This window comes from Sorex fumeus, unplaced genomic scaffold, assembly GCF_029834395.1.
Source record: "Sorex fumeus unplaced genomic scaffold, SorFum_2.1 ptg000067l, whole genome shotgun sequence".
Classification (NCBI taxonomy): Eukaryota; Metazoa; Chordata; class Mammalia; order Eulipotyphla; family Soricidae; genus Sorex; species Sorex fumeus.
The window spans coordinates 2,846,221-2,873,481 of record NW_026606124.1 but is presented as its reverse complement, the minus strand read 5'-3'; the positions used below and the strand labels follow the sequence as shown (position 1 = coordinate 2,873,481).

The following is a 27,261-nucleotide window of genomic DNA, read 5'->3' as shown; positions in this document are numbered from 1 at the left end:
CAAATAGTATTATTTAGGAGATGTGAGAGATGAGAGAAAAACTCTAAAAAGTAAAAGAAAGGAATTGGATGCCCGCAATCCCAAGTAGAGTACGCCATCAGGCTGGGGACAGGCCACACCCTAGTGTACGGGGGTATGGGTGACCCCAAGATGGAGTGTCCAGAACCGTTTTGTTAATTTATCGGATGGAGATGGGGATCAAACCCAAGGTTACACATACGTAAGGCCGGTTAGCGGTCTACCGCTGAGCTGCGTCCCTGGTTCCCTTTGAAACACCCCCTGCCCCTTTGAAAAATTTTTTTATGGCTACTTCCTAGCAGTTGGTAAAATTGGGTTGTCTTGCCTCCTTTGTTCCTCAGTGAGTCACTGTCAACTAGATTGTTCAGGGGGTAAAATAGGAGAAGATGAGACTGGGGTTGGGTCCCCTGACCCTGTGGGAGATTCAGCCAGCAATGCCCAGGGCCGTGGGTTGCTGCCCCCTGCTCAGGCAGTCCATGGACTGCCTCCCCTGGACATTCCAGCAGGGCAAAGCCGGACCCACAACTCCATGCACTCCATATCCTGGGCTACCTGTGAAGCCTTCCGGGCAGTATAGGGCAGCGTTGCTCAGCCTTTTCTGACCGTGGTCCCTTGTGGCTCTCCCTTTCTGCTAGTTGCTTGGCCCCCTAGTCTCATGCCATGGCCCCCCGCTCAGACAACTTTCACGGTTGGAGTATCCTGAGGCCCCACAGTGGGCTGCGTTGCTAGTTGAGAAACACTGAGCTAGAGTGTCAGAAAGGGTTCTGCGTGGGTTTAAAATTCATCACTTTGAGGGGCTGGAGTGATAGCACAGCAGGTAGGGCGTTTGCCTTGCACGCAGCCAACATGGCCGACCCGGGTTCGATTCCCAGCATCCCATATGGTCCCCCGAGCACTGCCAGGAGCAATTCCTGAGTGCATGAGCCAGGAGTAACCCCTGAGCATCGCCGGGTGTGACCCAAAAAGAAAAAAAAATTAAAAAATAAAAAATAAATAAAATTCATCACTTTGAGCTGGAACGATAGTACAGTGGGTAGGTCGTTTGCCTGGCACGTGGCCAATCTGGGTTCGATTCCCAGCATCCCAAATCGTCTCCAAGCACCACCAGGAGTAATTCCTGAGTGCAAAGCCAGGAGTAACCCCTGTGCATGGCCGGGTGTGGCTCAAAAAGCAAAAACGGGGAAAAAAAATTTCACCACTTGGGCCGGAAGCTAGTATAGCCTTGAATGGGGCCATCCTTGGCTCGATCCCCAGCTGCCATATGGTCCCCTCGCCCTGCCAGGGGTGATCCCAGAGCACCACCAAGTGTGGCCCCAACACAGAACAGAATAAACGAAACAATCCAAAAACTGAAATTCACCTCTTCAGTTGTGAAACTTCCAGAACGTGTGCGCTGTGGGTAGGAATATAAATAGGAGCATGGCCTCGCTGGAGTTCTGGGCCAGAGTTTTCGCCCAGCCCCATACCTGCCTGCATACCCTCAGATGGGAGCGCCCGCAGCTCTATGCAGCGGAAGAAAGTATGGGGGCCGCCCGCAAGGACTCGGGAAAGGGAGGGACCCCCACTGGGCGCCGCAGCCAGCCCTCACAGGCTCAGCATCCCCCCCACAGGAGCCAGGCACACAGCGTGCCCTGGAGGTCAAGAAGTTGCCCCCGTGGCAAGACCCCAGGCCCCCTGGAGGAGAGGCGGTCCTCACTGGGAGGGAGCAGGGGCTGAGGCTCCCGGGGGGAGGAGGGCGGGTGCTGACTGGGAGGGGACATAGTTGGGGGGGTCCTGGGGTGCTGGGGCCGGTCTGCCACTTCCTCTTGGGTGTTCCGAGGCCCCCAGCAGTGATGGTGCAGGAGCAGGGCTAGGGGACTCTTCCTGGGAACTGGGCAGAGAGGACTTCCGCACTGGCGTCCTCTGATGGGCCTCGGCCCTCTTGCCCCTCCCTCCCAAGCCCAGGACTGTGTACATCCCTCAGTGCCAGTCCCCGCACATTCCCACTGGGAGGCATTTCCAACATGAACCTGTGAGGGGAGAATCCGCCAGCCGCTCCCCCACCTCTTGGGTGAGGCGTAGCACCGGGGAATGAGCTGAGGAACTGCTGGGGGGCCCCACCCATCCCTGAGTATAGTTCTGCCCCCACCAGGCCAGACTGTTCCAGGCTCCCTTCGACTGCTGGCTCGTGTCAACTCTCGTGAATGGAGATGGTTCATAATCTTTGGTGCAGCCTGGAAATAACAACCAGGGTCCCTGGCAGGGCCACGTCGTAGTCCTGGGTCCGAGTCCCTGGTGGGCAGGCAGGAAATCAGCCACGGGATGCTACCACTGAATATGCCATTCTCCGGGAACCCCTTAACCCAGCCCCCTCTCCCCGCCTGAGCAGAGAGGAGGGAGAACAAAGTTAGGGGGGTTTAGGCCCCTGCTCACATCAGTGCCAGAGGCATTCCCGCAGCCAAGGGTTAACGCCCAGAAGCCCCGTGGCTTTGCTGGGTCTGTGGCCCTCATAAAAGCCTCTTCCGCAGGGACCCTCAGGCTCCCTGGCCGAAATCTGATAAGGGGCCTCTTTGTTGGAACTGTCAGTTTCCTTTATTGAGGAGGGAACTGGAGACCAGTGGCATTTCTTGGGGTACAGATAAGACCCTGGATTCCTGTCAGAAGGAACATGATTAATTGCCCTGCCTGTGGCTCCTGCTTTGATAGCAGTGAGTGACAGCCCCCAGGCCTCCCCGTCAGGTGCTCACACCCCTCCCAGAGGTGTGTTGGGACTTAGAAGCTCAGCCTCCTGCTGGGCCAGCACCAGTGTCGTGTGTGTCTCCCCCCCCCCCACCCCCAGCTCTCTGACAGGCTGTTCGCCTCCTCCCGCTGCTAGATGTCTCTGCGTTGAATATGGACGCAGACCTGGCCCCTGTCAGGTGAGGGGGTGCCTCCCTCCAGCCCAGGCGGGGAAGGAGCCATTGCTTAGGGACTTGGACACTGCAGCCCCTGGCCAAACCCAAGCATGTGTTTCCTGCTCACTCCATACCATCCTGTCATTCAGGCAAACTCTTCAAGCCACGTTATCCTGTCTGGTGATCATACTCAACCAGGGGCCGGAGAGAGAGCACAGTGGGTAGGGCACTTGCCTTGCATGTGGCCAACCTGGGTTCAATCCCTGGCACCCCAATGTTGTCCCGTGAGCACAGAGACAGGAGTCAGCCCTGTCCCAGAAACCGAAAGAATAATCCATAACTGTTTACATTCCTAGGTCTGTAAGACTTTGGAAGTGAAACACAGATCAAGGGCCGCATTTCACAGATGGGAAAACCTGTAGTTTGCTATCTTGGTTCTTGTCTGAGCGGATAAGGTGGAAAGGTGTTCCCCATTCTCTCTTCAGAGTTGAGCTGTCTTGCTCTGGGGCACGGAGATGGGCCGGTCTGTAGGGAGCTGGGGAGTGTAGCCGGGGCCGTCAGCCCTGCCTGTGGGTAACTCGGGGCAGCCATCCCCAGGCTGGCGCTCAGCCCAGCCACACCAGCCACAGCCTGGCTGCCCACAGAACCGAGGGCCGCCACAGGGAGCCACTTCCCCATTCAGAGAGGGCTGTCACAGGCAGGAGCACGCTTGGTGCAGCCTCCCCCACCTGCCACCCAGGGTGTTGTGGCAGTGCCTGCTGCCTGCAGGTGCTGGAGAAAGGCCCCTTTTGGGTTAGTATCCCAGCCTTGAACTTGGATGCCACTTTGCGTCCTTCCTGGGCTTCTCGCGGCGGCCCTGCCTCTGTCTCCCTGGTCTTAAGGTCTCCACCCAGTGTGGACGTGTCCATGCAGCTTGACAGAGGTGGGACTATAATGATACCTCCACAGATGTGATGCTGGAGATCGCCTCACAGTCCATCTCAAATGACTGGACACAGAGTGTGGGGCTGGTGCAGAGTGAATTGAGTATTTCTTTCCAGGGATTTGCCTCCGGGGGCCATTCAAGCCAGACCCCAAGCCTGTAGTGCCACCTCCTCAGGCAGACGGTCAGCCTCCTCGTACAGCCTGGTCACAGCACCCCGTGTCCCGTGCTGGCCAAAGCTGACCACAGTGATGGCAGTCACTACTCTGAACACTTTCTTCTGACAAGTCGGCTTCCCGAGTGACGCCCTTGCTGGCTGCTGGCCCTCAGAGGTGATGTCCCCTGGGTCCCCTGCACCAGCTCTGTGCCCAGCTCTGCCCGGGTGCCCATAGCTCAGCCGCCTTCCCCTCCGGGACACTGTTTCCCAGTCCCTTTGGCCTCTTGGGTGAAGCCAGAGTTTCCTTCTGGAACTCCCCAGTCCTCCAGCCCTCCTCGTGTGGAACCTGGAAGCAAAACCGTCAGCCACTCTGACCTCAGTTTCCAGTAAGCTTAGTGAGAGTCAGGGCTTGGGGAAGCAGCCAACCCTGAGGAGAGGTGGGACTCTGCTTGGAGCCCCAGATGCACACGACACATTACGGCTCTGGCAGGCACACCAGAATAATCACACTGAAGATGCCCAGCTGCATTGTCTCTGAGAAGCGTTTTGTAATATCCATGCGGCAATTTTGATTTACTAAGTATTATGGTTACTGTGTCCCTGCCTTCACTACACTTCCAGCCCCCCTGGGCTCCCAGACAACATGCATGAAACACTAGGGAACGATCATCTGCTAATCTCATCAGTGGATAACAATAATAAAATAAAAATAAATAATAGAAACTGTATAACGATTCTGAGTGGGAAGGAATCCTCCTAGACTGCGCAGGTTATAAAATTCGTCCTGAGCTCGAGAGATAGTACCAGGGCCAAGGCATATGGCTGGCCTCAATTCAGTCCCCAGTATAAGGTCCTCCGAGCAGGCCCTGTATGGAGTGACCCCTGAGCATAGAGCACACCCCCTCAAAAAAAAAATTCTTCCTTTGGGGATTAAATGTGGAAGGCTGTTGTGGAGGGTGGAGCCTGCATTTGAGTGGAAGAAGGCAGACAGAGAGGAACACTTAAGGTTTGGGGCCGAGGGAGGTCGGGGGAGAAGGCGGGTGGAAGGGCCAGTGAGCTGAGGCCGCGAAGTGCCCCGGCCCGCGAGACTAGTCATACGTGGATAACCGGGAGAGGGTGCATGAGTGGAAAAAAGAGAGAGAGAGAAGAATGGGAGCAAGTCAAGACTCTGATCAAGCTCCAGATTTATTTCTCCCAAGCTAGCCTTTTATGATTGATTACATGAGGAAGTGGGCAAAATGCGGAATTAACAAAGCCTGCAGATATTCAATAAATCATGGTGTGAACCCTAATGGTGGGCTCATGGCAGTCATCCCGGGCGTAGCTCAGAAACTTGCACAATGTATTTTAACATTTTGCCAACCAGAGATTAGTTCTTAAATCGCAGGTCAGGCTGTACTGGCATTCTGGCTCCCAGCAGCGAAGGGTGACCCTTGAAGGGTCATGGGGAGGCGGGGTCAGGAGGGTTGGGCTGGGGTGCTGGGCACTGGGAATCTTGGGGTTTATAAAGAAAGGCCCACCTGGTGCTGTAGTGTCTCTCCCGGGGCTCCGCCCTGGGCGCGAATGGAGGGCATGGGCGAGGAGAGGCTATGCGGGTCCTCAAGGGGGGGAGGGGGCGGGAAAGGGGCCCCTCGAGGGAGCCAGTAGGAAAGGAGCTGAAGAAGCAAAAATGAGTAACGGGGAATGGGCAGCCCAGCGGGCGCCAGTGAGCATGATGGGAACACGCCGAGTCAGAAGGGAGCAGGCAGGTGTGAAGGCGGCCTGGAAGTTTCTGGAAACAGGAGTGAGCGCGGCCTGTAGGGGAACCCAGGGCCAGCCACCGTGGGTGCGGGCTTGCCAGGCCTGTGAGTGTGGTTGGGCAGACGGGCCTTCCAGAGGTGGGGGTGTCGACCCCTTCCTGCAGGGAGACCCCCTTCCTGTTGCATTGGGGCTCTCAGCTTCATGACCCGGCTAAGCGCAGGGAGGAGTGTCAGGGGGAAACCAGCAGTCGCTGATGTTTTATCTGTAAATCCTTGTTGTGGTGTTTGGGCCACACGTGCTGGTGCGCAGGGCTCGCTCTTAGAGGGGCTTGGGGGGACCATATGTGGCGGTTGAACCGGTTGGTCGTGTGCAACAGGCAGGCGCCCTTCCCACCGTACGTCCTATCTCTCCAGCCCTCCTGGGATTCTCAGAATCTAAGTCCACGGCCCCTTTGTCCTTCCAAAGATGAGTCGGCTGTGCTGAGAGATAGTCGAGTGGGCAGGGCATTCACAATGCATGCGATCGACCCAGGGTCAGTCCCAGGCACCACATGTCCCCTGAGCACAGAGCCAGGTGTGCCCCCACCCCCCAAACCCCAAAGAAAACAGGGACCAACACTCAGGAGATAGACCCAGCCATCCCGGGCGCTCCCACCCACACAGTAAATGCAGGGGCCGCTAGCCCATGTCAGGATGTGCCCTGCAGGTGCAAGACCCCATCCCCAAGCACCTCTACGTGTCCATGTGTCGTTCCCCCCCCCCCGCCCCCCTGAGCTCTCTCCTCCCTTCCCCCATCCCGGCAGCCGGGAGGGGCTCCTGTAGAAAAAAAAGAAAGTTGGCGAGGCCAGTCTTCCTTGAGGGGCAGAAGCAGAGGAGCCGAGACAAACAGGCCTCTCGGATGGAGCCCTGGGAGGGGCCGCCTGTGTACAGTAAGGGGGGTTACCATCAAAGGCAACAAGTCTCAGAGCCTGCCCCGGACGGTGACCCTTCCCTGTGGAATTCTGCCCTCTGACCCCCAGATCATTAATCCCGGGCCTGCCAAATGACAGTCATCCATCACGCCTCCTGACGAGCTTCCCAGCCCCCGTGAAAGGGCCTGGCCCCGCCCTCCAGCGTCCCCTGGCGCTCATTAGCTGGCCTTCCTGCTCGGTGCCGGGTTTCCTAATCAAGGCCCCCCTGCACCTCACGGCTTCCCTTCGGGCCCAGTGGGCGGAAGCAGCCCTGACCCTCCCTCTCTGAGAGGCCAGGGAAGGGGGAGGAGTGATCAGTGGCCAGAGAATTGTGGAGTGGCCTTTCATCCCCCTGGAGACATGTGTCCAGCGGCTTCTGGGGTGGGGGGGTGGGGGGCAGTACAACAGGGCAATCGCCGCTCTTCCACAGTGGCAGTGCAGAGGGAATGCTGTTCCCTGGGGCCCAGGGCTCTCCAGGGGCGGCGTGGGCAGGGCCTCCCCGTCTCGGGCAGTTGAACGGTTCTGAGGGCGTCAGAGGAGGGAGGTCCAGATCACCAGGAAATACTCTTAAATCTTCCCAGTAGCAAACGCTGAAACCCAGGGTTTTGAGATGATCTGGCCTGGCTCGACCCTCCTGTTGAACACGGGAAGCAGACCCAGAGCGAGCGCTCCTCGGCAGCGCTGCCGGGATAGTGTGGAAGTGGGAGCCGCGCCACACTCTTGGCTGATTCCGGAGTGTATTTCCAACTCGGAAGGAGGCGTCCGCAGCTCTGCTTGGGCAGGTGGACCCTGGCAGCCTGTGTGACGAGCGTCTGTCTCTTTGCTCCGCCCACAGGCACCCCCATCAACCGAATCCCCATCATGGCCAAGCAGATCCTGGACCTGTACATGCTGTACAAGCTGGTGACGGAGAAGGGGGGCCTGGTGGAGATCATCAACAGGAAGATCTGGAGGGAGATCACCAAGGGCCTGAACCTGCCCACCTCCATCACCAGCGCCGCCTTCACCCTGCGGACGCAGTGAGTGGCCTGGGCCCTGGGCTCGAGGAAGAGGGTGACCGGGAGCAGCGGGAGGAAGGAATGCCCTCCCTCGTGCAGTGAGCTCACTCAGACCAGGTTCAAAGGAGGCTCCTCGGTCCCTTCTCTGTGCTCCACTCTGTGATTCTCTCTCCCGGCCGTGTGTGTGTGTGTTACCCTGCTTTGCTGATGACAAAGACGAGTACCAAACGTCAAGGCCGGAGAGATAGAGGAGTGAAGGCGCTTGCTTTGCGTAAGACTGAACCTGATGGGTCCCCCGAGCACAGAGCCAGGATTAGCCCCTGTGCATGCTGCTTGTCGCCCCCAAACCAATACAGAACACACCAACAAAAAACTGCATCTCCGAGCCCAGGGGGCTTGGCGGTGTCTCAGGGGTAGAGCGCAGGTTCACACCTGGCTTCTCACGGAAGTCGGGGCTCTGTCCAGACGCTGTCTGAGCCTGCCCACCTGCCCTTCCTACCTGCTTTCAACTTGCCCAGCAGCAGGAGTCCCGAGAAGCCTGGCCAGACCCCTAGGCCTGGTGCCTGTTTCTGTAGCCTTTCGAGACCATCTCACGGGCAATGGAGGCAGTGAGTCGAGGCACAGTGGATGCTGGCAGGGCGTATCTGACCTGTTGGGAATTGCTGGAAATAGCTCTGTGGAGAGGATAGCATTAGCGACTGACATAGCCTGCAGTGGCACGTCGTGGCCTTGCTGAAAAGTGGAAGGGTCTTATCTGCTGGGCCTAGTCCAGCAGCAGTCGTGGTGAGGTGCTGGCCAGGGCACTAGCTCAGTAGGTCAGGGTGTGGCCTGCAGGAGACCTGGTCCAACCCCTAGGTCCACATTTTCCCCCAGACACTGCCGGGAGCAACGCCTGAGTACTACTAGGTGTTACCCCGAACACCTAGGTGGGGCAGAGCATTCCTTCTCTCGGGGGTCTTTGTGGCGGGGCAGGGATTGTAGTTTGGGGCTCACCTGGCCAGACTCGGGGGCTGATTCTAGCTCGCAGTCCTCAGAGGCTCATTCCCTGCAGTGTTGGGAACCAAACTCTGGGCCCCCTGTCCCCTGTTCTGTCCCTCCAGTTCTTGGGCAGAGAATCCCCTTTTTGGGCAGCACCCCCAGCCTCCAGCAGTGAGGGAAGTAATTCTCTGACCAGCGGGGAGCGGACAGTAGTTCCCAGAGGCAGAAAGTCAGGGCAGACATCACCCCGACTCTCGGGGCTCTGAGAGCATCCTGAGCTGTTTGCGGCCCTGAGAGGCCCAGCACAGCTGGAGTAGTGGTTACAGGCCTGGGTAGGGGCCCAGGGCCGCACTATTCTTCCCCTTCACAGGGCCGCACAGGGCTTTCCAGAGTGGCTGAGAGCGCCCCCTAGGGAGCACTGTGTGCGAGGACAACAGGGGGACTCCACAGCAGATCACGGCAGGGGTAGGGGAGTGGCTTTGGGTTTTTTTCCCTGAGAAGAGGCCAGTTTGCACCAGTTTGAGAGCCCCTGCCTTGGGGGCCCGGCCCGGCTGTGAGCCAGTCTCCCCTTCCCTGCAGGTACATGAAGTACCTCTATGCCTACGAGTGTGAGAAGAAGGCCTTGAGCTCCCCGGCCGAGCTGCAGGCGGCCATCGACGGCAACCGGAGGGAGGGCCGGCGGCCCAGCTACAGCTCCTCACTCTTCGGCTACTCGCCCGCCGCCGCCTCGGCCTCCTCTGCCGCCCGGGCTCCTGCCCTCCTCTCCCCCCCCAAGATCCGCTTCCCCATCCTCGGCCTGGGCGCCGGCGGGGGCAGCAGTGCCAGCAGCCCCCGCATGTCCCCTGCGGCTGCTCTCAGGAAAGGTCTGCGGGGGCCCCGGGGTGGGGGGAGGGCAGGGGGAGGGGAGCTGGGGGCTCGAGTCCACGCCCCCTGCGGGTGGCGTCCAGCTTCGCTTCCTTGGCCAGGCGACGGGGTCCCGGTGACGACGGTGCCAAGCCGCCTGGCCGTGCCCATGGCCCTGGCAGGCCAGCAGGCTGGCAGCCGGACGGCCACGCTGGAGCAGCTGCGGGAGCGGCTGGAGTCGGGGGAGCCCGTCGAGAAGAAGGCGTCGCGGCTGTCGGAGGAGGAACAGCGCCTGGTGCAGCAGACCTTCCAGCGCAGCCTCCTCAGCATGGCGCGGCAGCTGCCCATGAAGATCAGGATCAACGGCAGGGGTGAGGGTTGGCAAGGGCTCAACGGCAGGGGTGAGGGCCCGGGCCGAGGGCACCCCGCAGGCCCTGCAGATCAGAAAGCCAGTGGCAACGGAGCCGGAGCCACAAGCGGCACGTTTTCTCCGGAGTTGGCAGAAAGGAAGCAGCAGCCGCTAGAGCTGGGGACCCCAGGCCCTGACAGCGGCAGCCTTCTCCCCACCAGCCCTTTCATCTGGCAGAAGGGCTCTAGTCCTTGTGCCTGGGGCGTGGCCGGCACAGGGCACAGCAACCAGGTCCCACGGGGATCTGGCAGCTGCATTGAGAGTCCTTCGAGGAGCCAGGCTGGCCTGACCCAGGCTGCCAGTGACCCCCGGGCATTGCTGGCAGGCAGAAGCGAGCCTGTCGGCATTGTGGCCATCCTGCTTTGCTCAGGGGCCCCCCTTCTCCCTGGAACCCCACACTCCATGCCTCCCCCCATCGGCCCCCTTTTTCTTACCATCCCTGTCCTTACCTCAGTCTTCGAACATACACGGGCACGTGCCGGGAAGAACCGAGTATGGGGCTGTGGGGAGGGGGCAGCCAGCCCAGGGCTGTGCTGGGCGTGTGGGAGGGAGAGTGGGGGAGACAGGCAGAGACCCCAGGAGTCTCCAGGCGGCGAGGGTGAGATGGGGCACTGGGTGTCCAGCTAAGGCAGTAGATCTGCGCCCCTACGACCCTGTCCATGTTGCTGGGAGGACGCAGGCGCCTGTTCACAAGGGCCGTCGTGGTGGCTCCAACCAGGGGGGTCATGGTGCTCACACACTTGGCGTTCTCTGGGGGCGTCACACTCGCTCTTTAGCTGGGGCGGTCGCCACACCCCTTTGGTGGCGTCTGCCAGACCCACACACCTTGGTTGCTGGGCTCCTGCATGTATCTGCTCATCAGGGCTCACACCCTTTCTCTTGCACACCTGGCTGCCATGTGCCCAGAAAGCACTCAGACTGACGGGTCCCGCAGACAGCAGAGCTGCCGGGCACACGCTGCTGGGCTCACTGTCGGCACATGCAGTGCATTGGGGATGGAATTCTCTGCTACCCACCGCACCCTCAGGGCTGGCACTTGACTGCTGGGGCTCCTCTGGGCCCAGGGGGAGGAGGAGAGTCAGGTCCTCCGCATCAGGAATGGGCCTGGTTCTTGGGTCACGGGGAAAGTGCCCGTGCTCAGGGCCAGGATGAGACTCAGTCGGTGCTGGGTGCTCAGGGGTGTGGGGAGTGCCGGGGTCCCACGGAAGCGGCCACCTGACAGGCTTCTGCTGCTCGACGGAGAGGTGAGGTCAGGCGGGGAGAGCGGGTGGAGCCAGAAGGGCCACGGGAGGCTCCAACAGGCCCTTGTCCCCTCCTCTCTAGAGGACAGATCGGAGGCCTCGACTGCAGCCCTGAACCTGACCACAGGCAGCATTGGGAGCATCAACATGTCGGTGGACATCGACGGCACCACCTACGCAGGTGAGGCGCCCGCCGGCCCCGGGCGCTCTCAGAGGGCGTGGGTGTCCCGGGCTAGGGTGGGAACGTCCTTTCAGGGGTCTCCAGGATAGTTGCCAACAGGGACCTACCCTCCCTCTTCTCCACCTGCTACTGGCACTCAGGTTGGCCCGTCACTTGGGCAGGTCATACCCCCGGAGAAGGGACAATCGGCTCTGTGCTCTGGGGAAGTGCTACAGCCTAGCATGTATGAGGCCCGGAGCTCAGTCCCCGCCCTGCTCTGCATAGGCACCCCTTCTCAGTGCTGTGTGTCACCCTGCCGTGTGACCCCCAACACTGCTAGATGTGGCCATTTTTTTACAAGTTGGGGGGGGCAGGGGAGGGAGGGAGGGAGAGAGAGCACATGTTGTATCAGAAGGGTGTCCAGTTGCTGAACGCCCAGGTCTCCTTTCTTCAACTCCCGTTCTGTCCCGTTCCTTTTACTGCAATGGGCCGAGCCTGAGCCACAGAAGGAAGCTGGGTGCAGGAGCAGCCCCTGGTCCTGGTGGCAGCCCTCTCCCCTCCTAGCATCCGTTCCTTCAGCATCCTCTCTCCAAAGTCTGGTTTGGCCTCCTGGGTTTTCTTTTTCCCTGGGGCTCGGTTGAGCTTTCCCATGACTTCCAGGCAATCCCTCTGCCCCCCTCGCCCACCTCGAAGCCGCCACGGGCCGTGCTGGCAGTGCCCGGGCTGCAGGGTGCCTGTGCCGACAAGGCAGAGGCCGACGCCCGCCCTTCCCTTGCTACTCCAGGCGTGCTGTTCGCCCAGAAGCCGGTGGTGCACCTCATCGCGGGATCCGCGCCCCAGAGCCTCGGTGGCGGCAGCAGCGGCAGCAGCTCCTCCTCCCACTGCTCGCCGAGTCCTACCTCATCCCGGGGCACCCCCAGTGCAGAGCCCTCCACCAGCTGGTCCCTCTGACGGGCCGTCGGGCTGGGCGCGGCCTCCCACGGCCCCTCTCCTGTCAGGGCGGGAGGACGTGGACGCACAGAATTTACCTCATCTCCCGGAGCCCGTGTCGACGCCACGCGGCCAGACGTGGAGAGTCTGGGTGTGGGTGACTCTCCAGGCTCCACTCAGGTCCTGCTGTACTCTGGGGACAGGACAGGGCAGCGTTGTCCAATCAGGGATTGCCCGGGCGTGCAGCTCCCTCCCAGCCCCCAGGCCGCCTCCGCTCCTGGGCAGTGTATGACAATCGGGAGCCACCAGGGCTGGAGGCCCTCCAGTCCCCTTCCCTTTAATTTATTTCCTGTTTCCCAGGCTCACTGGCCTCTTCCCCCTGCTCAGTACCCCAGACTTTTAATTCCCACGTGGGGCTGCGGGAGCCACGAGCTCCCCTTCAGGGCCCCTCTCTGCTGAGCCTGGGGCGGCCCCCCAGGCCACCTTGCCCGACATGTTTGGGCCCAGGCTGTGGGTCCCTCAGATTCAAGTCTCGATGCGGACTGCAGTTCCTCGGGCCTTCTGGGTCCCTGTTGGGTCGGGGCAGGCCTGGGGCCCGCGCGGCACTGACCCTCCCTCATCCGGCCCCTCCCCCCCAGACCTCACGCTCCCCACTGGCCCTTTTGACCAGCTCTCCCATGAACTGCCCACTTGCCCCCTACCTTCTCCTCCTGGGGCTGTCTCAGCCTCGGCACCCCAAACCTGCCGACATCAGGTTCATTGAAATACCTCAGATTTGTAATTGTCGACGTTTGATTCTTCAGGAAGTATTTGCATCTCTGAAAGCTTTTTTATATGTTTTTGATGACTTTTTTTTTTTATTTTTATTGTTGTAGTACCAAAGAAATGAAAGCAGATCACCCCCAAAACCGAGCAGATAAGATTTGGTACCCCAGCCCCTCCGGCTCTCCCCTGAGGCCCCAGTGAGGGGGGCATGGGGAGCAGGCCCGAGGGCTGACTCAGGGATCCCGGGGGCGGGTGGGGCCGGGACCTGCTCGGGCAGGTGGGGTCTGCATCCCACCCCACTCCTGCAGATGGTCCTGCCCCCTTTCACCAGAGCTGGTCCCTTGCGCCTGGCTCACTCATCTCTGTCTGCAGGGGTGAGGAAGGACCTGGAGTTTCGGGGAGAGCACGGGCTCACCTCCTGTGAGAGGGCCCCCCTGCAGTGCTGTCTGGAAGAACAGGGAGTCCAAAGCTTGAGCACAAAGCATACCTCACCCAGGCCAGCCACCCCGCGGGCACACACTCCCCTCCAGCAGGACCTGCCCTCTGTGGCCTCCATGGCTTCCTGCCACTTCTCCACAGGCAGAGAAGGGCAGCTGGGCCCTGGTGCCAGGGAGGAGCCCGGCTGGCTGGCGCTGGGCCTTCTGAAGGCGTGCCAGACATTTGGCCAGTGTCTGTCTCAGGGGTTTGGTCACGGAGGACGACTCTTCCCACCCGGAAGACACAGAACGCCGAGTATCTGGTCACTGGATCGACCCTCCTGTCCCCAGGCCGCCTGCCCAGCGTCCCGCGCAGGGACAAGAGCTGGGGCCCAGCAGAAAGCCCCTGAGGAGGGGCCCTGGGCCGAGGGGCTGTCGGGAAGCACAGTCCTGGACGCTCCCTTGGAGGCGGCCATCCCCGCCCACGTTCCATGTATTCTAACCAGGAAAAATGTGATAGCACATGGGTAGCCTAGCAGCAGAGAAATACCTCAGTCCTTTCGCAGCAAGTGTCTGTATATGTCGTGGTTGTTTTCTATCTTACGTGTTCTCGAATGTTTATATTTCAATAAACCTCTACCTCTTCACACAGCACGCCTCCTGCTCCTCTCCGTGCAACCAGGAGCGGGAGAGGCGAGAGGACACGGAGGTCTGCTCCTGCCTGCCCCAGCCCACTGGCCCCGGCCTGCTCACTCCCACGGTGTCACCTCAGTGTCCGGGTCCACAGGGGACCATCTTGGCTCAACAGACTCCTTTTTTGGGGTTTCGTTTTGGGGGTCATACCAGAGATGCTAAGAGTTACTCCTGGCTCTGTACTCGGGGATGACTCTTGGCACTTGCTCAGGGGACCATGTGGGATGCCAGGCATCGAACCGGCAAGGCATGCGCCCTACCCACTGAACTATCACTCTGGCACCAACAAACGCCTTTCCAAGCTCCTGCTGGGTCAGACACTAAGGAACAGCATGCTCAGGGGCTCAGAGACTTGTTGGGGAGATGTGATTATCTTGGCAAGCATGGATCCTTGGTGCGACAGGGACCCGGCATGCTTTCTAGGGGAGGTCTGGGAGACTTCGTGGAGTGGTGACATTTAAACTGGAAGAGTCGGATTGCTGACTGGTGACTTGAGGATTCTCTGCAAAGGAAATGATGTGCAGACACATGGCATTAAAGAACCTGGCACCCGGTACTGTGCTCATGCTTCCAGTTGGCAGAGTTGAGGGAGGACAGCTGGGGGAAAGACCAGGGGCCGAGACCAGGAATGATCTCAGGCCCAGCGAGTCGGTGCCTTTGAGCAACATGGCATGTGGGGATGTCCCTACCTGGCAGGGCTCAGGGTGCCATGCTCTGCTGCACCTCAGACCCCAGCTTCCTACACGTGAAGCTCCAGCCTGCTGAGCCCTGACTCCTACCCCTGTTGCTGATACCTGTTAACCGTGACAGCAGCTTTTACAGGGGACTTTTTCGAAGGTGCTCTGGGAGCCAGACAGCCTGAATATCCTAGAACCTGCCCCTGGAGGGCAAATCTGGTTTGGACAAGACCTAAAGAAATGGAAGGTGGGACTGAAGAGATAGCACGGCGGTGGGGCGTTTGCCTTGCACACGGCCGACCCGGGTTCAATTCCCAGCATCCCATATGGTCCCCTGAGCACCGCCAGGAGTAATCCTGAGTGCAGAGCCAGGAGTAACCCCTGTGCGTCGCCAGGTGTGACCCAAAAAGCAAAATAAAAAGGAAGGAAGGTAGAGCACTGGCTGGATGTCATCCCCTTCTCTGGCTGTGTCCACGTTGCCCTCCCCACTCTGCAGGTCAGCGGGCACCTCTTCCCTCTGCCATCCTGAAAATGGGTGATGCTGGGATGGAACCTCTTGCTGATTTCTTTGGATGGGGTGGGGGGTAGTTTGGGGGTCACACCCAACAGTTCTCAGAGCTGTTCTTGGCTCTGCACTTACATCACTCCGGGAGTGCAGAACCAGGAGTAAGTCCTGAGCACCACCAGGTGTGGCCCCAAAACTCAAACGGGAAAAGAAGACTCAAGGACATCTGGGAGTGAGCAGGTAGGGCGTGTGCTCACACATGGCCAACCCAGGGTCCAGCACCTCATAGAGTTCCCCTGCCAGGAGTGAGCCCTGAGCTGGAGGAAGCTTGCACACCTCTGGGTGGGGGTGTGTGGCCAGTTCAAACCCTTGTCTAGTAAATAGGGGCACAGGCACACCTTGGGGCCCAGCAGTTCTCCTCAGCTAGTGCCCACTCCACCGGGTGTGTGTCTTTGCGGAGGGGACAGCGTTGGGGGACCGTTTCCCTATGGGATGGCCCCATTAATGGACACAGGTGTGCGAGTTGCAATTTAAGCTCCACATGAATGAACTCATTTGTCCCTCCACTCGTTTGTAAGATGGGTTGACTATACCCCTTTTACAGAGGAAGAAGCCAAGGCTCAAGTTTCCCTGGCCAGTGAGACCGGAGCTGGGCTGATTACAGCCTGCAGAGTGGCCTCAGACCAAACACTTCCCAGTTTCTCAATGAAGATTTGGCCCACGGTCCCCTGAGACCATTGTTCTAGTTTGCTTCACGAGAGAACAGGAAGGTACTCCAGGGCCCGGACCAACACTGCGCTGGACTGACACGGCTCTCCCTCACCTCCCACCTGCGCTGCCCTCCCTGAGGGCCAGCAGTGACCAAGCAGAGAGGGACATAGGATGGAGAGGCTCCAGGGGTATCCCACGGGACAGGTCTGTAGGATTTCCCGCAAGCTTGGGTCACCCTCTGTGGCACTGTCCTTATAGTTGGAAGGCTCATCGGGGCCAGAGACCTGCAGCGCCCGGGTGGATTTGTGGAGGTTTGGGGGTGCCCAGCCCTGGGGAAGGCTTTCCAGGAGAGCCAAGGGCAGGGCTGGGAGCAGACTCGGGAGGTGCCTGTCATGGGCCCTCGGCTGAGGATTGGGGGACTCAGCCAACCCGCACAGGGCCTGGGGAGATGGCACGTCTCCGCACAGAGGCCCCTTGCTGAGCCCACATTTTCCCATTCCCTTCCGCCCTCCAGTAATTGTGGACTCCTGGCTTATTCCACTGGGAGAAGAAAATGCAGTACGGGACACATTCCAAGTGTTTTGAGTTCAGTCTTTTCCGCCGCAGAGACAACCCTTTGCCCTGAGTCAGGGACCAGAACAGACCCAATGGCGCAGGGAGGCTCAGGCCCAGAGGGGGGCCAGTCTGCTAAGAGACCCACCCTCTGCAGCTGCAGTGAAAGCAGAGAACCTTCTGCAGAAGATGCTGGGGATGTATCGATGGTCCCGGAGGATGTATCTGTCTCTCCTCCCTGCCACGGCTCCCTCCTGCAGAGGGCCCTGGAGGCAGTCGTTTTGTGACATCATTGAGCTGGGTGTTGGGGGCACACAGTCGGCCTGGCAGCTTTCTGCAGGGGAAGATTAATTTAAAATATGGAGTGGAGAGATTGCATAGAGGGTAGGATGCTTGCCTTGCACATGGCCAACCCAGGTTTGATCCCTGGTACCCTATATGCCCCCCCCCAGCATTGTCAGGAATGATCCCTGAGCAGAACCAGCAGTAAGTCTTAAGCATCACCGGGTGTGGCCTGAACCCCCCACTATACCCCCAAAAATGTGCCTGTAAGTACAGGGGTTAAGGCACTTGCCTTGGCATCCCAGTGACCCAGGTTTGATCCCCTGGGCTCATAAAGTCCCTTTAGCACTGCCAGGAGTTATAGAGTCAGGAAAACTTGTGAGCAGCACTGGGTGTGGCCCCCAAACCCCAAAACTAATAATAATAAAGCTGTCCAAGACTCCCCAGTAAGACCCTGGGTTCCAAATTGGCACTTTGCCAACCAAGCTCCGCAGAGGCCATAGCGCATGCGTGCAAATACACACACACACACACACCACATCTAGCCACAGGGTCCCTGGGGGGCAGGTGGTCACATCCTGTGAAGGGAAAACCTCCCCCTGCCCATGGGGCTGACCCGAGTCTCTGGTGCAGCCCCTCGAGGCTGTGGACTGGCTCTCTGGTCTCCCAGGATCTCCATGCTGTCCTGCTCCCCCGGCTTGGGACCAGCCCCTGGCTGCCAGTCCTCCTGCGACTCTCTGTGCTGTGGTGTCAGGGCTGTGGCTGGGATCTGTGGCAGAGGAGGCAGAGAGGAGAGGCTAGCACATCAAACTGGCAAGGACCTAGAAATCTGTCTCCCCCTCTCACTTGCAGATGTGGGTTTGAAGGCGGACTTAGTGACTGGGCCCGGCCCCACAGGGAAGCAGGACTCACTGGGCCCGGCCCTGTAGCACCCTGGGATACTACCTTCAGGGCTGGGGAGGTGGCCAGTAGCTCCTGGGAGCTGTTGGAACCGGTGGGGAAGTGGGATGGTGGTGGGGATGTGAGCACCTGCTTCCTCCAAACTTGGTTCTCAGCCTAGGGGCTGGGACACAGGCGCTCTCTAGCCCCACAGGTTGGACTCCCTTCCCTGGAGATCCCCAACGAGCTGCTGGAGCCAAGGACAGACTCCTGCATGCCGTGGAGTCAGTGAGCATGGCCCGAGCCTCCAGACCATTTGTAGCTGGCTCCAGGTGATGGGATGCTCTGTGGCCGCCACTCTGGGAAGCACGTCGCTACAGATCCAGGACCCGGAAGTCAGCCAGTGGTCGCTGCTGGGCTCAGGGGCTAAGGCGGGCTTGCTGGCTAGAGCCATACCTGAAGGCAATCCTTTTGGGGGTCATACCTGGCAGCGTTCCGGGGTTACTCCTGCCTCTGCACTCAGAAATTACTCTTGGCGGCGCTCAGGAGACTATATGAGATGTTGGGGATTGAATCGGGGCTGGCTGCATGCAAGGTGAGCGCCTACCCACGGTACTATCTCTCTGGCCCCGCTGCAGGTGGGCTTTTTCGGCTTAGGGACCCATCTGAACTGCACCACAGGGAAGAGGGGTGGGGACAGGAAATGAGAACTGTCACTGGACTGTCGCAGAGCGGACTTGACCCCGGCAGTCAGTGCTGAGCACACACTGTCAACTTTCGCATGTCACCCTTAGCCCAGAAACCCAATGCCTGGGACCCCTCTGGCCCAGATGCCACCTGCGTGCCGCCCTCTTCAGAGAGGAGCCGGCTCTCAACATCCCCCCAAAGCTTGGGGCAATGGGGAGGCCAAGGGCAGGTGCCCTGCGGGGCACACAGGTTTAGAGGGGTCTCCAGAGGGCATGCCATGAGGGCAGGGCTGAGGAGGCCATGGATCGCTCCCTGGACACAGGTGAAGAAAGGGGGGAGTTGCAGATGTGAGCACCTGACTGCAGCCCTGCTCCAGGGCCCACTGCTGTGTCTGCATCTCCAAGTCGCGGGCCTTCAGCACGTCCCAGACCTTCTGCAGCGCAGCCCGCATCTGGGCCAGCTCAGCGCCCACTTCCGGCAGGGGAGTCTGAGAAAGGGGTTGGGGGGGTTCCTTGCTAATCTGCTTCTTCCCCAAGGACACCCCTGCCGCTGGCCAAGTACACACGTCACCCCAAGAGTGAGTCCACCACCCTGAGGAGTAAGATCCTGCTGCCCACCAGCCTGGGGGAGGGGGTGTCCATCCTGCCCCCAGTGTGACTCAGTGGTTCCAACAAGCTGGCTGGTCCCTTCCCCTCCCGCTCCTGGGCCAGTCCTCTCTTCACCTGTTCATCCGTCCATCCCCCAGTTCCTGTCACAGGACCCGTGCAGTTCAGCCCCTTGCTGGGCGTCCCCACTTGTGCCCAGTGTGATGAGGGGAAGCCTGGACCACCTGAGCCAGCTCTCACCTCCTGGGGCGGAGGCGTCTGTGCTCTCTCGCTCCCCAGGGGGGCACATCCTGGCTGCTCCTCGGGCTCCTCTCTGGACCTCAGCTCTGCCAGCTGCTGGGGCCTGGTGGGGACAGCAGGACCTTGTCCCCTCGTCATTCACTCAGCCACGGTGGGAGGGCTGCTGGGCTGGGACACGAGCCCAGGCCCCCAATGCTGGGGAGAGGGCTGGGGACAGTGTCAAAGGCTCCCAGAGGAAGCTCCCGGTCCTGCCCACACCACTTCTCTGTCCAGATGGCTGGCGACCTGATTCAGAGACAGCAGAGGGCTTGCCCGAGGCCACCAGAGATCACTCTCCCCCTCTTCCCAGGGAAAGCCTGCCACCTGAGGGCTCAGAAAAGATTCCAGAGCCCCCTCCTGGACGGGCTAAGGGCTGTGGCCTTGGCTGATGCCCTCCTTAGTGCCAGGTTGTTCTCCAGAGAGGTGACACTGGCCCAGAACTTCTCAGGGTGGGGGTAATGTCCACCTTCTGCTCTTGGTCCTGCCGGGACCACCTGCGCTGCTGACCACCTTGTCGGCCGGCTTAGATGTTCCTGCCCTGGGTGTGGGTAGGCCCGGCTATGCTGCCCCTCCCTGTCCACATGAACCCACCATGCCCGGAGCCTGGCTCCTGCCCTATCTAGAATGCCAGCCCTGTTTCCAATTTGTGAGCAGGTGGCAGGCCTCAGTCCACAGCACCTTCATCCCTGGGCTCGAGTCCCCAGAAGTACTGGGCAGGGCAGTCTGGGCAGCCCCCAGTACTGCCTTCAGTTTGGGGGACATTCCAGACACTCGGACCACTGTGGGCCATGCTAAGGCCTCCCAACCTTCCTGGTCTAAGTCCTGGGACCCTCTGCAGCCTCACCCCTACAGATCTGTGTCTGGCCAGAGAAGAGGCATATCTGAACCCCTCCTCACTACCCGAGCCTGCAGACACCCCCGACCCCACAGGCCAGGCTGGCCCGTGGAGGAACCCCACCTCCACCCTTACAGACCAGCTGCCGGGCCTGCCCTGCTGCACCCCCCACTCACCACGGCCCCTCCTGGACGTGCCCTGGCTTCTCTGCAGCTGTGTCAGGGTCCTGGAATTAAATGAGCAGAACAAGATGGGGAGTAGCGAGGTCCCCCAGATTCCCTAGAAGGTGGCAGGAAGCCGATTAGGGTGTGTTACTGATGAGATTGTCTCTTCGACGCCACCCCCCACCCCAAGGTACAGTGGCATTCTAACTCCCAGAATGTTCCCTCAGCTCCTCTCTGGGCCTCTGCCCATGCTCAGCCCTGCCCTGCTCCCTCCCTCAGGGAGGACCCAGAGGCTCAGAAACGCCTTCTCTGGCAAAGACTCCCCTCGCTACTCTCTCATCCCCTCCACAGTGCCTCTCCCCTCAAGGATCACACCCCGTCCCAGGCCACTGTGCGCCCCAAATGCCAGGCTGTGTGCCAGGAGCCTGCAATGTGCCCAGGTACAGAAGCAGCATGTGAGAGACGCTCACATGGACCGAGGGGGCATGAGCAGGAAGAGACCGAAGTGGAGGGAGTGGAGGGGAGGCCTCATTGGCCTGCAGGAGGAGGACAGGGCAGCGGGTATGGGGCCAGGGAGAGGTGGGCGAGGGCACCTCCCTCGTGGGAGGGCAGCAGCAGACATGCCTCCCCTGGCCTCTGGAGCCGCTGCAGTTCTCTCTCCTTGAATTTCAGGGCGACCGCCGTCTGGTGCCAGCGAGCCTTCCAGAATGCAGCCATCTTCTCCTGAAGTTTGGGGGGCAACACTTGCTCCTCTGCCAGCCCCTGTCCCAGGGCCCCGGGGTCTTCCTGGACCTGGATGGGGCTAGTTAGAAAGGCACAGAACAGCATGCACCCAGGTCAGCTTCCGCCCACTCCTGCTCTCAGCATATGGGCTGAGCTGGGGCTGGAGCAGGGAGGTCTTCTGGCCCCCTGCACAGACGGCACCCTCTGCCCTATGTGTGCCCCATTCCTAAGCACTCTGATTTAAATCGAGCACCTGGGCCAGTAGGAGGCGCTGGGCACAGGTAGGGAAGACTGGACTAGTGTTTAGGCCACACCCAGGATGCTCAGGGTGTGAGCTACAGATCACTCCTGGCATACTCAGGAGACCACATGGGGTGCCGGGGATTGAACTCCAGTCTTGTGTACGAGACAAGTGCCCTCCCCGCTGTGCTCTCTCTCCAGGTCTTTTGAAGCTGAAAGATTTCCCGGCTGCTTCCATAAAGGAGCAGATGACTAGCAGGAGGGCCACCTCCTGAGGACAGGAGTCTGATTTGGGCCACATGGTTCCAGCTTTGGGACTCTGGGCTGTGTTACAGAGCTGAGCCCAGCCCCTGTCCCTGGGGCCATCCCATCCAGTGAGAGGACAGGCCCCCCTAACCCCGCCTAGCTTGGACTGAGGGGTCTCCCAGCCCGGCCTCCCTCCCCACCCCCTGGCACCGCCAGCAGCACCCACTTCTCCCCGGGCGGCCTCATGCGCTCCGACTCTAGGGCCTGCACGCGGCCCTCCAGCAGGGTCTGCTCTCCTCGCAGCTGCTGCAGCTGCTCCAGGCAGCTCTCCAAACGCTGCTGGCTCTGGTCCAGCTCTTCCGAGAATCTCTCGTTCACCTGCACAGACCCCCACGCCCCCCATTCCACCCTGGGTCAAGGCTCAGCGCCCCACACAGCCCGAATGCTCCTCAGCTCACCTGAGGCAGTGCGGGTATGCCTACTCTAGCTAGCCTCCGGGGCTGAACTCAATGCAACCCCCCACCCCCACCCCCTTTTTTTCCCTCTGGCTTTTTGGGTCAGGCCAGAGCGATAGCACAGTGGTAGGGTGTTTGCCTTGCGCACAGCCAGCCCGGCTGAGCTGGGTTCGATTCCTGTGCCCCTCTCGGAGAGCCCGGCAAGCTACCGAGAGTATCTCGCCTGCATGGCGAAGCCTGGCAAGCTCCCCGTGACGTATTCGATATGCCAAACACAGTAACGACAAGCTTCAAAATGGAGACGTTACTGGGCCCGCTCGAGCAAATCAATGAACAACGGGAGGACAGTGTCGACAGTGTTGTGCCTTTTTGAGTCATACCTATGCTCAGGGACTACTCCTGGTTTCTGCACTCAGGAATCACTCCTGGCGGTGCTTGGGGGGGCTATAGGGGATGCTGGGGATCGAGTTGGGGTCAGCCACATGCAAAGCAAACGCCCTACCCACTGTGCCATCGCTCCAGCCCCTGCAGCCCCCTCTTGTAGGACCCCCAAGTGCCTGTTCTCAGTTCTCCCGGGGGCTCCTCCCCCTGATTCCAGAGCAGAGGGTCTGGTGCACAGAACTGTGTCAGCAGTGCTGCCCCTGCTCCTTCTCTTCGGGGGGGCCTTACGGGCCTCTCCCCACCCCCACCCAGGCCTTGCTGCTTTCCTGCCCCGATACACAGAGCCTGGCGCATGAGTGCCCTGGGCTGCCTTCGGGGGCGCCTGGACGTGGTCTCACCCACCTGGGTGAGCACCAGCAGCTGCTCCTGCAAGAAGGCTGTGTGTGGAGTGAGGGCAGAGCTCTCCACGGTCCCCCTGGGCACCTGCCCCAGGTCCGGAAGTAGGTACATCTTGCTGCCTGCTGCGCTCGGCTCCTGGCCCTGCACTGCCTGCAGGCACGCTTGGTTCAGGGGCCTGGGGTCCCCACTCGGCCTCCACACCGCACTGCACGCGCCCAACACATCCATAGGGGCCACTGGCTAGAGGGGCCGGGTCTGCCCCATCCCCAGTTATGACTTCGAACATGTTCTTTCCTACCCTCTGTCTCAACCTCCCAGTTGGAACCAAGGAGGCATGAAGGTTGAAGGCGTGGTGGGGTTAAGGGGAAAGGCGCTCACGATGGATGCGGAACAGAAGCCCAGGCACTGCCTCCTTCCCCAGTTCCTCCCAAGAGTGAAGAGCAGAGAAAGAGGCCCGCGGCAGGGTGGAAGAGGTAGCCAGGCCGGTGCTCAGGGTTCCACTGGGCACCCCTGGGAGAAGGCCTCGGAGTCACCCTACCCCAGGGCTCCGTGGGCTGGACTCTGCGCCCAGAGGGTGTCGGCTCAGTTGGTCCAAACACCGCTGGGTCTTCTCCACTTCTATCTGCAGTAGCAGGATCCTGGGGGCAGAGGGGCCGTCCTTTGCCTCCGCCCCTCCTCCCCTCCCGCCCCCCCTCGACACACCCTGTCCCCCCCCTGCCGCTCCCGGCACCCGCACTTGTCCTCCAGGTCCTGCTCTGGCCTCCTCCTTGCCTTTGCTTCCCAGGATTTCTGGATCAGGTGCCTCTCCTGCTCTGGGGAATCCGGGGAGCATTCCATGGGCTGGGGAAAGGCGGGGTGGGGATGGGAAGGCTGAAGGCCCCGTTGGGGAGCAGGCCCCCACTCCCAGGCCGGGCAGTGTCTGCCACCACCGATAAGCCCCCAGGCAGACTCCACGTGGGGCTGCGTGAGGCAGGCCGGGCCGCCTCCAGTAACTGAGATAAGACCAGCTGGGATCCTGCTGATGGGCCAGTCTGGACCTGGGCCCTGGCTAGTACCCAAGAAGCCCGGCTCCAGGCTCAGAAGGGATGCCCAGATAGTCCCACTATAGGCCCCAGATGTGCAGCCTCTCCTCCAGTGGAGCCTGGGCCTGTCACCTGTACCCCCTCCCTGCCAGCTGCTGCAGGCTTTGGAAGCTCCAGCAGCAGGCCAGGGGGACAGGGCTGTAGGATGTCAGAGACTAGTGAACATGAGGAGGTAGCTCCCTAACTGTCCCCAGGGGGACACTCCAACCCTGCAGGGGACCGTGGGAGCAGCTTCAGCTCCTCCCGGTGAAGGCAGCTTCAGCAGAGCTGGATTGGAAGGAAGCTCATCCCCTGAGCTAAACCAGCTGTCTCCCTGCTGACTTCCAAATGGCCTGTGTGTGTGGGTGGGGGGAGCTAGGACCCCCGTGCTTCCTTTGCCTGTGTCCAGGGGTAGACTGCACGTCTCAGCGGAGGAGGCAGTCACAGATGTTCCCTAGAGCAGCCCTGCAGGGGGAATTTCCTCTCCCCTCTGTCTCCCGTGGGTGCTCCTGGCTCCTAGGCCCTCCATCTAACATAAGCCCAGCAATGGTCACTCCTGAACTCAGCCTGGTGCGGGGTTGTTAGCTCAGGGACTGGAGACAAACCCGGAAGCTGGTTGTGTGGGGGGCAGTGGGGTGTGGGGGGGAGGACAGCGAGGGGAGGAGGCAGCCTCACCCTCTGCTCTGCAGCCAGCAGCTCGCAGCGGGACCTGCCGAGACTCAGCACACGTTCTCGCCTCTGCAGTAGCTGCGCTTGGTCCGTCAGGGCCTCCAGCACTGCCTGGAGGTGATCAACCAGCTTGGTCCTCTGCCACCTGTTTTTTGCCAGCTGCACCCACAGGTCTTGCTCTGAGTGCCTCCAGTCCCGCTCGGGGGGCAGGTCTGAGCATCTGTCTAGGAGAGCGACGTCGGCTTTGCCCAGGTCCTCGGGCACTGCTGTGCTGTCCCCGGCCTGCATGCGTTGCCGTCGGTGGTGCGTCACCAGGCTGGCAGAGTCCGGTAACTAGAGGTGACAGGAGTGCTGCAGGGGACAGGGGGGTGGGGGGAGGCAGGCCTCAGCAGTCCTGAGTGCAGGATGGACAGGAGACCCTGGAGCGGACCCGTTCCTGCCCCCCAGAGCACCAGCTGGGGAGACCCTTTCTGACAGGTGGGCAAAGGCCCTGGCTGGGTTGAGCACCTACTTACACCTGGAGGGGGGGGACAGCCAGGAAAGCTTTCCCAGGGCAGTAAGCCAGGGGGCTGAGCGCTGCGGGTGAACATGCTCCAGGGAAGACCCCGGCAGGAATAACAGGAGAGAGAGAAGGGGGCAGAGTGCTAAGTGGGGCCCTTCTCCACTTACCACTGAGGTTGTGGCAAAAGGGAGAACACGGGAACAAGTCAGGCTGTGAGACTCAAGTGGCTAGTGGTGGGGTACAGGGCAGGGGCCCTTTCTGGGACTGTGGGCATGTTCCTAACCTCAGCCCACAGAGAAGAGACTTGGGTGAGTACAGGAGGGTCAGACTTTGGCTGGCTACCAATTGCCAAGGTTGTAGTCATCCAGCACTGGAGGGATGAGGTATGTGAGGTGTGTGTGTGTGTGGGGGGGTAGTTTTACCCATTTTCAACTCAGAGCTTTTTCCAAGTGCCTATCTGATACCCTGGGTCCCTTCTAGGTATAATTTTTTTTTTTCTGAGGGGGAGCACATATGGTGGTGCTCAGGGCTTATTCTTGGCTCTGTGTTCACTCCTGAAAGTGCTTGGAGGAACCATGTGTGGTGCTGTAATTAAACCATATGTGGTGCAGGGTGGTCTGCATGAAAGGCAGATGCCTTAACCCCTGTATTATGTCTCTGCCCTGAATTTTTTTCCCCGTCTTTGAGTACGGAGGGCCACACCTCACTGTGCTCAGGGATCACTCCTGGCGGTGCTAAGGGAACGATATGCGGTGCAGGGATCTAATGGGTTGACCCTGTACAAGGCAAGTGCCCTCCCTACCCCTGTAGTATCTCTCTGGCCCTTGTTGTAAATTCTTTATTTATTTTGTATTTTGGGCCACATCCGGCTGTGCTCAGGGCTTACTTCCGGCTCAACACCCAGTGGTCGCTCCAGGCGGGCACAGATGACCTTCCATGGTGCCACATATAAAACCTGGTAGACAATGTGTAAGGCAAGAACCTTACCGCTATTCTCTCTTTGGGCCTAGTTTTAAATTCTTTTAGGAAAAAAAAGTTATATGGATGAAATTCTAAATGTAGAATTTCAGGTAGGGCGTCCCTGGACTCGGTATTTTGAAGAAGGGGAGGTGGGAGGTGGCACCTATTCCCTTTGAGAAAGGGCAAGAGAGCACAGCTTGGTTGGGGGTGGGTGGGGCTGGGGGCCTGGCCTGCAGGGAGCTCCTGGGAGTGGAGAAGGGCCCCACTTACCACTCGGAGCCCGTTGCTGACCACATGGTTGGGGGGCAGAGCCGTGGAGCTCCGGGGCCCGCAGGTGCCGAGGCAGTCCAGGCTAGTGGGTGTCATGGAAACCCCAGGAAACACGAGGTGTGGGAGGAGACCAGAGTTCTCCCAAGGCACCTGGGAGATGAAACCCGAGACCTCAAGGACTGTCGCTGACAGTCTCTGGCAGGATTCCCAAAAGGTGAGGGCCAGGGCGGGGACAGCCCATCTCTGGGTCACCCACGTGCACTTGAATCTGCTGCACTTGACTACAGGGGGGCCAGAGGTCGGTCTTGAGGCTGTTGGGTGGCAAGCACTGGTTTCGTGGCTTTGAGTTTTGGGCTTGTTCTTTTTCTACGCTGGGGGAGGGGGCGGGGGCAGCAGTGCCCAGCGGTCACTCCTGGCTCTGTACTCAGGAATCGCTTCTGGCAGGGCGGGGGTGTTGGGGGAACCTGCCGGGATGCCGGAGATCAAGCGCCCTGCCCGCTGTACTGTCTCTCCAGCCCCTTAAGCTCTCAGAGGGGGTGGCCGAGCTAATTCAGCCCCGCCAGCCACGTGTCAGGCTCGCCCCGTCCTCGCCCCGTCCTCGCGGGGCCGCCCGGGGAGGGGGACCCGACGCGATGCCCCGCCCCCGCGGGGCGTGGGGGCAATTAGACGCGGCTGCCACCGCTTGGGGACGCCGGCAGGGCGGGCCGGGCACCCCGAGGCCTCCCCAAATATTTGCACGGGCGGCAGGTGGGAGGGGCTCGGGGGCACCCTCTCCCGCCTCTTCAAAGCGGGCAGGGGTCCCCGCGACTCTTCGGGCCGGACGGGAGTGGGGGCAGTGCTGGCCCGGCGACGGCGGTGCCCGCGGACGAGGTCCCCTGTGCCCCCGGCCCCGTGGCTCCCGGGCGCAGGGGCCCAGCGGCGCGCCCCAGACCCCGTCCGCGCGGGGAGTCGGGTCCCGCCGGCCGGTTCCGCGAGGTCCGGAGCCGCACCCGCCCCCGGCGTCTCCCGGGGCCCTCGGGGACCCCGGGCCGGGCGGGCGCCGAGAAACGATGCCCCGGGCGCCGCGCCCCCCGCCAGGCCACGAGCG

At 60.6% G+C, this 27,261-nt stretch overlaps 1 protein-coding gene across 1 annotated transcript in view; it reads left to right on the top strand.

Annotated features, from left to right (window-relative positions):
• The window catches only part of ARID3B (AT-rich interaction domain 3B), a 208,617-nt gene that overhangs the window by 30,374 nt on the left and 150,982 nt on the right, over positions 1-27,261 (top strand). The window contains exons 5-9 of the mRNA XM_056128780.1: positions 7,495-7,678; positions 9,215-9,498; positions 9,601-9,849; positions 11,211-11,309; positions 12,073-12,245. Of these exons, the coding sequence (XP_055984755.1) occupies positions 7,495-7,678; positions 9,215-9,498; positions 9,601-9,849; positions 11,211-11,309; positions 12,073-12,239 (983 nt within the window). The 3' untranslated portion in view covers positions 12,240-12,245. The remainder of the gene's footprint in view (positions 1-7,494; positions 7,679-9,214; positions 9,499-9,600; positions 9,850-11,210; positions 11,310-12,072; positions 12,246-27,261) is intronic.